This window comes from Ylistrum balloti, unplaced genomic scaffold (assembly GCF_031769215.1).
Source record: "Ylistrum balloti isolate Yb309-2 unplaced genomic scaffold, AGI_CSIRO_Ybal_v1 Utg370432, whole genome shotgun sequence".
NCBI classification, from domain to species: domain Eukaryota; kingdom Metazoa; phylum Mollusca; class Bivalvia; order Pectinida; family Pectinidae; genus Ylistrum; species Ylistrum balloti.
The window spans coordinates 304,026-316,997 of NW_026782290.1; the positions used below are offsets into that span (position 1 = coordinate 304,026).

The following is a 12,972-nucleotide window of genomic DNA, read 5'->3' on the forward strand; positions in this document are numbered from 1 at the left end:
GTTTGACAACAAATATGCCGTCTTTTCCAAAACCTGGACAGACTCAACATGGCGACCTACAAGCTAACCTTGATAGATCCATAGCTAAATCCAGATGGGAAGTGGAGTCACATCATGGACAATTCAAGCAATGTCTGTTTTTTCAAAACACAACTTGCCTCCAACTTTTTCATTGATGTCATCGAGGCACTCGTTAGAATAGTAACAGCCTGTCTCAATGGAATCCGAGGACCCATTGATGTTAGAACACAAGAGAGATACGCAAATGATAGGGCGCTGTCTGCCAAAATGAACGTGCGCCTTATTATTCACAACAACGTAGCTCAGCGTGTGAAAAATGAATCAGATCTTACCAGAAAGGCCAAGTCACTATTTGTCAAACTAGATGCTACTGTAGATAATTGTGACGTTCCAAATTTAGACATGGGATACCTCCGGACAATATCCTGTGGCACGTACCAAATTTCATTGACAGCTGGCTACATAAGTAAGTACCTCAGTAATGATGGTGACTACGGGATCTGGATCTATCGACACTAACGAGACATTGTACGATATAATCTACTCAAAACATAAGAGCAGTGTAAAGTGTAATGTTTGGGTCCGGCATGACAGTTTCGACGCCATTAATCCCATAAAGGATTATCATTATCAGTGTCCTACTGGACAAATAACCATGGAGTGTGCCTACGTAGTCAGAATCCTGTACTATTTAGGATATTACATGCATTTGGAAATCATTAACCCTTTGCATCCAAAGTCAAAAGGTATAAGACAAACCTCAAGTAATGTAGATTTCGTTAACAACTGTCATCTTCAAGGCATTAGGTATGGTCGACTTGGACAATTAGATCTACATCACTGTATGATGTAGACCAACACTGACATGGCCAATCCGATTCTAGGAGGAAGAAGTCTTATTGAATTAAGCGGTTTAATGCGTAAAACAACATAAATTTGTCATTTAGCATTCTTGTTGGAATATTGATTCAGGAGTTGTAAGAACATTTAATCTTTGTGATTATCAGGAAACATGTCGGCCATTTTGAAAGTTGAAATTTCACTTTAAAGGGTTATTAGTGCAGGTGCCAATCCCTTTGTACTGATAAACCAAGTGTAAACTTTTTATTTCATTTATCTATTATTGTTTAGTTCATCTTACCATACTTCAATACAAAACAGATTTTCTCCTTTGCTCGTTTTTCCTTAAAAGATACATAGCAATAATATCAATCAATTTGAATTGCTTTACACAAAACTCCTAATCACCATTTTTTGGCAATTTATTTCACACTGTATGAAGACGTTTTTAAGACGTAATTCCGAATGAACTCCAATAGGCAGTTACATTTTTGACCTTCAGAAAATTTCTTTTGGTGCATAAAGAGCATGTTCTCTCTCAGATCCATCACATTTTTACCTCCTGTTCCCAATGTATTCATGTTATTACCAGCACGTTCGTCTTCAGTTTCTGTAGAAAATGAAGAGATTATATTGTAGCATTTTCCCGAAAAACTATACTTTTTTCCATTTTAGCACAAAAAGGGCGCTTATATTCTTGCGTATGTACATGTTTGAACCTAAATGTCTATTTGTAAACGTAAGACTAGAGAGACTAAAACATACAAGCTGTTGTACTTGCTTTTGAGGTCATTTTGTAATCTCACCTTATATATCTTCACATTTAATTTTCATGAAATATAGTCGTACTTCATATCACTGTATAAAATGAAGAGACTGTTTGTAATATAGCACAAATGTAGATCTTTTGTTGCATTCATTTCCCCATGAATATCAGCATGGTAGATGAAGAGATAAGATAAAGTAATGAACTCGGAAAGAAAGGCATTGATGTTTCGGATGGAATGAATACACCAGGAGACGTAACCAACTTCAGTTTCATTTTTGAACTCCGAGTAGATTCACTAATTTCTAAAAACCTAATTGTATGGACCGATAACTCTGAATAATTATAAGGTTTTACGGGTTTACAGATTACGTAGTTATTCGCTATACGATCCGTTACAAAGAACTATATCAGATTGTCCGGGTTTATGAATACGTAAACAAGACAGGACAAGTTATCTCCCTTCTGCAAAAGTATATTTGTAAGTATGACCGCAAATTAATGTTTTGTCAATATAAAGCCTCCTCACAGGGACTTGACATGAATTCACAACCCATTGTCCGTTCGTGCCAAATCACTGTTGAATTGCTTAAGAAATTGAGTTCTTAATGGTCCTTGTGTTTATTCACAATGGTTTCTCAAATGATGACTTATTTACCTTTTTACAAAAAAGAAAAAAAAAGAAAAAAATGTTATGCCCATCTGAAAGGGTCGCTAAAATTTCGTGTTTATATAAGAAAGACTTTAGACTATCGATCGCGACTGATTAAAAAATAAAATATGGAGGGGATAGATAATCAGAACCTACAGTCCGCCGCGATGGTATCAACACGGCATTTTTTTATCTAAATAAATCATGCATGATAGTATATTGACAAAATCCCCCTAAATCTTATCTTGCCTAAAAACCGTAGTAGTAAACTGTAGCAGATTGTATACAACCTCACATTTTTCAAATTTCGATACCAGAGAAGTTATCGCTTGTATAATTGGTTGAACTGAGCAGAGTTGCTTCCCTTGCTTCCTCGACAGAGGGCGTATTAACGCAAACTTCCTGTTGGTATTATTGACCTGTGAAAATTGACAAGAACGAATTATCTGTCGGATAACCGCAGGTAAGATCACAAATAAATCGGGCTTTCATGGAGTCTGCATTGTTACTACATTTGAAGCCAATATCGAAGATGTATATTTTGAAAAAACTATTGGTTGTAGTGAAGTTTGAAGCAAAAGGACTCGCCATCAGGAAGAACGATTGTTTACTTTTTTGTTGTCATTTGTACAAGCGTTCACAATATTCATCTCGATTTAGATCTTTCATCATAATTTGAACATCTGTGTTTCAATGTATTTATTCTTTCTATTAAGTCGGCAAGTTGGTCATCAGATTTATCGGCAAATGTATTAGAAATGATAATGCAGTACTAACATATACAATACATCTTCAAAGGGATATCGGATGTCGATATTGACTGACTTTATACGAAAGAGTTCATTAATTATGAATGGTTTCTATAGTGACTGTTGACCACTACTGGACATCGTTTTCTTAAGATCATATAAATATTGGAGAAGTCGTTATGTTCTTTTCTATATAACCATAGGAAAGTTAGAAAATCGTGTCCATTGTATTATATAACCACATTTTGTTGAAGAAGTAGACTCATATGAACAGTTTTTAATGAATACATCATCAGTGTTTTCATGTTGTCTCCAACAATTTAAATCTATAACTGTGGGTGTTTGAAGACCTGAAGCCATGCATACTGTCAGCATATTAGCAATCATCACTGACACGGGTGTAAAAATTCCACAAAATTGTCACTGTATCACAGCCCGTAGAGAGACAAGCATAGAACGCAGGTTTTTCTTCTTGACAGGTATTTTTAATACTAAGACAGCGAGGTCACATACCGTGTGGACAGGTCGATGGTCAGGAGAGTGGAGTCTGGCATGCTGCTTGGCCTCTAGAATCAGACTACCTGTTTACAACTTGTACCATGCCTTTTATTCACATAAAGCTGCTATCATTATCATCATGCCCGATGGTTATAATGATCGCAATACCTTATCTTGGAACAAATATGTCCAACTTTCCTAATAGAGTAGCCAAAGGTTATTACGATGTATGTGATACAGTACGACTAATTACATTTTAATTATTATTTGGACTACATAGTGTTTACCACCTGTTAACATTTAATTAATATTGGACAGTTGTTGCTAACTCTGGACACGATAGTTTCAATGACCTGCAGGCCCACACCTGACACACACGACATCTCCGCTGTACCAGTCCACCGACATACATATATTTATTTACATTGTTCCAAACAGTTTATACAACAGAATTACACATACTTTTCACTTATTATATATTACATGATAATTAACCTCCAAATATTGACTTTAGTACTTTCTTAAGACTTGGCATCCACCCCTACCAGCAGACACTGAAGAGTTAATGATCATTTGTAATCATAACAACTTGAGAATTTAACAAAATAGTTGCTTTCTTTAATCATGAACTAGAACAGCTTTGTTGGAAATTGAAGTTTGAATATTTTTGTTGATACCCTGTAATGTCCTACCTGCTTGGCAAAAGTTTTTTTTTATATATTAAAAAACAATTAATGCAGATGGCTATATTAACTGTCAAAATAGCATTCATTGGTCGTCAAATCAATAGTTTTATTTGAGATAAGAATCTTGGCGACAAACTGAAGTTTGTGAATACCCAAAAGCCTATAATTTAATTGCAAGAAGCTAGCTAGCTAAAGCATAGACAGTTATGTTAAAGTGTGTTGTAAAAGTCGGAATCCAGATTTCTCCTTTTTTCTTTGATTTTCAGTGAATGAGTATATTTTCCCTAATGATATAGGCACATTGAAGCTTTCTTTTCTTAAGAGGTTTTCTAATTGAGTTGTTATCAATTATTAACATTTCACATAGTTGAAATATTTTTGGCTCACAGAAAATTTTTCCAGACAAGTGGATTTTAGCAGGCTACTAGACCTGTGCTAGTGTATTAAGAAAAAAAAAATCACACACCTGTGACAAAAGACATGAATGTTATGATTTTTATAATGTATGCAAACTTCAGATCACTTTCCCTAAACATGGGTTCTAGATGTTTTGATATTTGGGGAACAAATGTCTTATGTCTTATACTGATGATGGGGTTACAACTACCCCGACACTGTTTCCCACCCTCTCAGTTTTGACTTCTCACCCATCCGAAACATAATTTGTTCCCTAGCTGGGCTGCGTTCTAAAGTTAAAGCACCACAGAACTTATTTTGATTGTTGAACTCTTCATTTTCGATTTAAATGAATAGGTGTTAGTCTCAGTTGTCAATATGAATGTATACACTTGTTTATCTCTTTAGCAAGCTTTTTGGTCTTTCAGCAAATGAAATTTCTTTTGTTGGAATTTTTTTATGCAGTAATGAGTGTATATTAACAGATGAGACTGTCAGCTAATTTAGATGTTCATCATGTTTCCTTTTTTACAGGATTACTGTTCATATCTAAATGTTATTATTTTAGAATTATACCTGTGGTATACAGGAAGAAAGATCCAACCAACATGGAGTTTATGATATACAAAAGATATTGTGTATTAATTTGTAACTGAAATCTTGAGTTATGGTTCTGATGAATAGTTTTTTATGACTTATATTAATAGAGATTTGGATTCTTCTGTAAACCAGTATTTATTTTGTTTGTATTTTGTTTTATTTTACAGAAAGTTTGTCATGTAGTCAGGATTATCAAACCTGGAGTGACAGTAATTCCCTTCAGTAGAGGTCTGCCAGTAAAATGGTATCTACTGATAGTGCCTTTTCATGGTTTCCCACCGTGCTAGAAGTTTCTATTGTGCAGTAGCATACTGTTTTGGATGACACTGGTAAGCTAAACCATGAACAAAGTCTTGTTTCTTTAATATTTCTTGCTTTTTAATGTTATATTTGTTATATGATGACAATATCTAAATGCCCTCTCCTCTCTCAATCATCCCACTCCCCTTTAATTTCTACTTATATTGTAATTTAATCACTTGTACCAGCATTTGATTTGTCTATAGAAAATTACATTAACAAAAGTTCCCTCTTACAAGACAAAAAAATTGGGAGTGTGAACATGATAATTAAGTAAAATGTGAGTTTATAATTCAATTATAAATAAAATTGCAGAGATATATTGCATAGTATACATTCATGTATTAATCATACATTTCGATGTCAAATACTTGAATTGTTTTCTTATATCTAACTCAGGAAAAAGTACTGGGATGTCAACACCAACTTTACCAATGAGTGGAGGCGGTGGTCACACAGGGGGAGGTAATTAAAATTGATTTCGTGTTAATTAATTAAGAAACAAGTGATATGTTAATAATATCAAAGAAAATCTATTTTTATGATTTTCCCGACTCATAGAGGTAAGGGCAACTGTACAGTTTTAGAGGTAAAACACTGTAATTGTGCTGAGGCAAGAAAGTCATTACATTAAAAAAAACAGACCGTTAACTGACATATTCAAAATGCAACAAGTTCTCGCCAATAAACAATAAGCTGAGGTTGCTGAGCATTCTGAGATGAAGGGCTACAAATTTTGTTCAAATGAATAACTGTGACAGATTTTCAAAGTCACATGGCTTAATGTGTTGGAGCTTTCAATCTCCTTCTTTTCAATAACCTATTAGCCGTTGGTCATGATATTTGTGAAGTGGTAGGTTTAGGGAAAGTGATTTTAAGTTAACAGAAATCAACTTTATTAATGAACTGGTAGTCTTCTTGATAAACTGCAGAACAGTGAGAGATTTTTAGGCCCATTGGACCTATTTTGGTACATTCAAAATTTCTTATTTAATGAAGAAAATGTAATTAAATGAAAGCCATATATAGTGAAGTATTTCTGTTTCATTTTACTTAATGAATAATTCTTTCTTTTTTTGAATAAAAATACTGACATTTTGTTTCGTAAATACAAATGATTAAAGCCCCATATATACAATGCATCTTTAGCAAATTAACCTGATTAGAAAGTTTCGGAGAAAAATCTGCCTGATAATTATGCAAAGATAACACTAAAACATACGTAATCCGAGTGGCATCTATTGAAAAGAAAATTCATGGGGATATTGAAAAAAAACATAAATAAAAGTTGGTCCCACTGGAAATTCAAAAAGTGATGTTTTACAGAGCTCCCAAGGCTGCCAAAACAAAAAGAAATGTGACCAATTTGCATACTTGGTATGAACAGAAATAAATTTACATGTGTTTGTAGTGAGGGTGTTAACAGGTGAACTGCAATGTCACACATGCTGTGCACATTTCGTGACATCATATCACAGTAGAACTTGGGTCATTTTAGGGCATTCCGTGTGGTCTGACTAGAGCCTATACATGTTTATAGCAAATACTATTGTTTTCTAGCGGATGACGTGAGTGTTAAGGAACCAGACAATTCTGAATACCAGAAGTCTGTACAGATTGTCCTAGGGACTGTGTGTGGTGTTTTTGGGTTCCTTGGCCTCCTACTGGTTATATCCCTTCTCTATCGCCTCTACAAACGACGCCGGGCACAGAACTATACCACAGGTACAGTATTTGGGGACATTTTTAGTACTCTTGTGACAAATTAAACTATAAAACTAAAGTGTGTAGTCATGAGATCACATTCACAATATATTACACAACAAAGAAATATTTGAAATGAATTTGCCTAGCTAATTTTTTAACCAATTATTGTCATATAAACACACATTGTTAATCTTTATTTATGTGTTAAAAATCTTTGAATTTAAAACACATGTAGATTTTAAGAAAAATGCACTCATATTCAGATCACTTTTTTTCAGGATCAAGGGAACAGAATGAACTGAACAGTTCTATAACCCTAGGTATGTAGCTTATATAAGACTGAGAATCATTACAAAGCACACAGAGGCTATAGCAAATTTATACTTTCAGCTGTAACAGAGATTTAAATTCAAAAGATACTTTAGTGGACTGATAAAGTTGGACATCAAGTTATATTCACAGCAAGGAAATCAAACATGATACATTATTCTATATCTATTAATATAAAAAATAGATTGTCTGAATTTATTTTTAGAAAATGATTAAATTAGTTACTTCTGAATAAATATCTTTATTAGATATCAAGATAAACTTTACTTACTTGTAGTTATAAGTTGATGTTTCCAATGTTTAACAAAAAATGTTAATTTTTCTTGCTTTCAAATAACATATGTAACTGAAACTTAATAGAACATATGTACTTATTAGTTTGTATTGATTCTACTAGGCTTAACAATGACATTTAATTGTTAGGTAAATTTCTTTTCTAAACTTTAAAAATCACAGTGATTTCTCTCCACTTATGATTGTTTTTTGGATGTTTACAGATCTTGAACAGAAGCAGATACCATCTGTGCTACTCCTGTATGCCTATGACTGTGCGGCCCATGAGAAAGTTGTGTCTGCACTAGCAGGCTACCTCATAGAGACTTGTAATTGTAACGTCCATCTTGATCTATTTGAGGATCAGATAATTTTTGAGCGTGGTTTAGACGACTGGCTGGTAGATCGTCTACAGGAAGTAGATTACATCATTGTGTTGTGTTCAGTGGGTGCAAGACTCAGGTGCACAAAAAAACGTGTGAGATTCAAATTTGATCCATGCAGAAAGATTCCAGATTATTTTGCAGTGGCTGTAGACTATGTAGCGGAGAAGATGAGAGTAGAGCGATCTAAAGGCCTAGCCATGTCTAAATATGCTGTGGTTTACATGGACTATTCCACAGCAAGTGACATTCCTCATCAGTTGGAGACTGGTGCAAAGTTTTGTCTGATGAGGGACATCTTACCACTGTTCTGCCATTTACATGGGACAAGTACAGAGCAAACAAAAAATGGAAATGTATGCCTTGGAATATCAGACAAAACTTATGACAGCTCAGAACTGGGAACAGAACTTAGAGTTGCTATTGAATCTGCAAAAGAATTTTTTCGTTGTAATCCCAATTGGGTGGAGGATAGCATGGAATTCATTCCTCCACCAAGTAAGTCAAAATCTCGCCACACACGCAAAAGCTCCTTGGAACCTTTATTAGGGGATCTGAAAGTGGGTATTCCAGAGACTGATGACCTTCAGCAAGCGAATACATTGGTTGACATTCACAGCCAAACCTTGCCACGTAGCACCAAACAAACACATTTGAACATGGTGGGAACTTTACAGAATCGTCAGAATTCACTGCCCTCTTCACTTTCCAGCCATCAGACTTTGTCTACTCCACCAAACCACACTTCCAAGTCATGTGACAGCTTCCAGTCACCATCGCTTTACAGTGGCCTAGAACAGATGTCGTGCCTAGTTTGTGGAAAAGAAGGGGATCACCTCCCCAGCACACGCTGTAAGGGACGACGGCTTGCTCGGCAGCCTACACAAGACAGTGAGGATGATATGTCTACTTATAGGAACAAGAGTAAGTCAATGCCTACTGTGTGTGATTCTAGCATCCACAGCTCTCAGACAGTGTTCCAAGCAGATGTTCACAAGGAATGGGATGAGCATGGGGCCAAAATGTCTGGCTCTGATTCACAAGATTCTGGGTCAAACAAAGACTTTGCAATGGAGGACCTTGAAAAAGATCTGCAGTCCATAAGGATGCCCTCTAGTCTAAAAATGGGTTCTTTTCATTACGACATCCCACCTATTGGAGTTCGACCCATTCCTAAGGTTACCCACAGCATACAGACTTCTTCCCCCTCATCCCACCTACCGACTGCGACTGATGCAGCCTTGCTCCTTCAGCCGCTCAAACAAACATTCCCCAATGTTGACAAGTCGTCCAGTGTGATGTCTCTGGAAGAGCAAATTTTTCAACTGCAGGATATCAGGTTGTGATTTTGTGATCTTCTGATCTTCGTTACAGATGGAACACAACTTTGTGACCCTGTGTATTAAAGGGAACACAAGTTAATTACCCTCTGTATAAATGGGAGCTCCAGTGTGTAGATTTGACCTGATCAATCCATTTCTTTAAGCATGCTATATTTTACAAATACATGCATTAAATCTAGGATGATTCTGAAACTTTGTCTTTTTTATACAAGGTAAAACATTTGCAAAACATTTTCCAATTTGTGACATGCTGGAGATCATTTAACCATTGTTAATATAATGTAAAATATTCATTTAAATTGTTTGAATTGCAAACATGTGAAAACAGGAGTTTGGTATAGACATAGGTTTTGTTCATATTACGGACAACATGTATTTAAGAAAATTGCACAATGAACTTTTCCATATTGGGAAAAATCGTCTCAAGGTTTGTGACCACCATTTCTACATAGGCATTCAATGTCGGTAAGATACCATCAAATTATGATATTTTATGTAGCATATACCAAACGCAATGCAATTTAAAGAGTTACAATGACTTGAAATTGGAGTAATTAAAACAAAAATGATACAGCTAAGGAGAGTTTCAAATTACTCCCTGGATACCTGTTGAATAGTTGTGTTTCGTTTATTGACCTTTCAAAAAAATAAAGAAGAAAAATGGATCTGACCAAGTCATAGTACATACTGGTGTCTTCTATATACAGCAGGAAATCTCTCTTACAAATAGTTAAAGGTGCTTTGCATTTTGTGAATATAAAACTCATTATATATATATATATACATATACATATATATATATATATATATGTAGTTCTACCTTTATATATATATATATCAGTTATTGCTATAGAAAACCCAAATTGTGATATCCATCCATTATGTATTGTCATTAGTATTTTCTAACCAGACTTTGCTTGATAACATTATTTTGTAAGTGTTTCACTTGTACATATAAACTAAACTCATCATGGTCAGTCGACTGAGATGTCAGTGTTGTATTTGTACCCCCCCAAAAAAAGTAAATTGATCAATTTCAGTAAAACAAAATGTCTGTTGTACATATATTTATCAATACATTGTTTTCGCAAGTCAAAAACTTACTGTATATTCAAAATTGTGATATTTGTATACATATGTTGTCATGTTTATTTCATACCTTCTGTTGTCTGATTTCTCTGCCATTCAAATGAAGTTATTACAGTGTGTACATAATAATTAGATAACTGTTGTAAATATTTTGAAAACAGTTAAGTATCCCTGTGATATATTATTGGACTACGATAATTTGTATTAAATCTGTGTTTGATTTCTGACTGAAAGATAGTTTTTCTAGAGTTTCAATATTTCAGGATTTGATTGAATTTTTCATGCATTTGTTTTGCTATATATTAATATCATATACGTATATTTAGCTATGTTTGTATGTAGGTATATTGTAACTGATTGTGGATAGATCTTGTCTGAGAAGTAAATTGGTTACTAATGATTTGGTAACAGGGCGATATCAGTGATTATAAAGATGTTTTTGTGCAATATCAATGAGTTTTGAATAATTATTAATTTCTCTGGTGAATCATGAATAAGTCATGCCTTTTCAGGACATTTCAATAGTGTTAGGTTGATTTATTGTATGTGTTATCTTGGACTTAGATTTAAATTCAAGTGAAATTTTTTTTGGCAATAAATAATGTTATTAATAATCAAAATACCAATGTACATTTTAGTTTTAATTCAGATAAGTTGATACATTTTTTCAGTTTTAAATTCTACTTATTGAAAATGTGGTATTATATGTTTTTGAAGCTTTGTCGTCAGTTTTGATAAAATTTATATAGTTTAAATCAGAAAGAAATGATCCTATTATTTGTTTTGATTATCAAATGAAGGTGTGTACTCATATCATATAATTGGAACAAGATTTTTATTTTGTTTATATAAAGTGAGTATTCTGGTATAATATAAAGGTCAGGTCAATTAAGGGAATGGTTCGGTCCTTTATTTCTACAAAGATTGGATAGAAGGTCCCAATTGTTTACTAACATCAGCTGGTAATGTATTATCCATCAATATACATTGTTGTACTCGATAACATCATAAAATGTGAGAAATTCTGAATTTCTGGTAAAATGAATTTATATTCAAATTAATTTTCACAGTATCAAAGTAAATTGTGTCTGAATTTTTTTTTTTTTTATCGAAGAGAGACCTGCTTAACTCAATTTAATTTGTTGGCAGACAATTATTAAAAATTCATCCCACTTTAACCTGCTCAGTGATAATTCTTACATGACCCAAAGCATTTTGTTTAATAGATATAAGGGCCATTATCTTGCTTATAACACCTCATCCTTGATTGGTTGATGTGGAGAAAGTGTGCAGGGATTTGTATGGTATTTCTTTAGTGTTGTTGTGTAATCCTATGTAATGATTAATGATAGTGTGAATTTTTAATGTACATGAAGCGAATAATGACTCATTAGTGCTTTATCATCATGATTTCTATTGTTTAATTATCTGCATTGTATACATGATTATAAATAGGATGTCCATAGAGTTGATATTGTTTGATATGTGTACTTAATGATGATGCCAATGATATTACAAATTAATGTTTTGTGTTTATATTTATAAGCTAATGCTTCAACTTAAGCTGTCAATTTTGTATGTTTCTTTAATTGTGATCTCATAATTATGAACTCTGTTACTAATCATAAATGAAAAAATACACACAGGATTAATGTAAGAAGGGAAGTAACTCATGTACTTGTTAATCCAGGGGGCCCCATGATAGATATAGAAGAATTATTTAAATTTTACTTTTTTTTTTGCAGTTCTGTATCAAAATATATATTACATAAATGTTTTTCTACTTAAGATTAAGATTCTTGAAATAACTTTTTTCAATCTGTGTTTTAAACATTGACTTATGGCATGACAATATTACCTAAATATTTTTCTACTTAAGATTGTTGAGACAAGTTTTTTGTAATCATCAATTTAAATTTGGACATTTGGCATAATTCTTTTGTGATCAGGATAAAGATAGGAATCAATTTTGTCTGAAATCAAGCTTCTTATGAATTACTGCATGAAATATGTTGAAAAATTATATGGGTCTTTTAAAAGCATGGACATATCTATAAGGTTGTTTCCGAGATGTAACATCTGTTTTTTTGAAGATGTTATATATGAAGTTGTCAGTAAAGTGTTGTCTGATCTGAGTTCAATGGTATATTACATGTACTTAACAGGAACTATGATTCTCATCCCATTGATGGTTTTCAGTTATATGGGGAAAAGCTTGTATGGACACTTCATTCTGTGTGGTAGAAATGACATCTGTTTGCCAGTTATTAACAGTAAGGAAGTAGTGCAATATGGCTGGTCATTCAGCAAGTTAACATTTTGGCTTTAGCACATGTACT

The 12,972-nt window shown here is 33.6% G+C and overlaps 1 protein-coding gene across 1 annotated transcript; it reads left to right on the forward strand.

Annotated features, from left to right (window-relative positions):
- Positions 1 to 2,710: 2,710 nt before the first annotated feature.
- LOC132554710 (interleukin-17 receptor D-like) lies at positions 2,711 to 10,279 on the forward strand. Its single transcript, XM_060219022.1, has 6 exons — positions 2,711 to 2,742; positions 5,376 to 5,537; positions 5,908 to 5,973; positions 7,069 to 7,233; positions 7,494 to 7,535; positions 8,043 to 10,279. The coding sequence occupies exons 3-6, from the start codon at positions 5,922 to 5,924 to the stop codon at positions 9,545 to 9,547; spliced, it is 1,764 nt and encodes a 587-aa protein (XP_060075005.1). The 5' UTR covers positions 2,711 to 2,742; positions 5,376 to 5,537; positions 5,908 to 5,921; the 3' UTR covers positions 9,548 to 10,279.
- Positions 10,280 to 12,972: the final 2,693 nt, after the last annotated feature.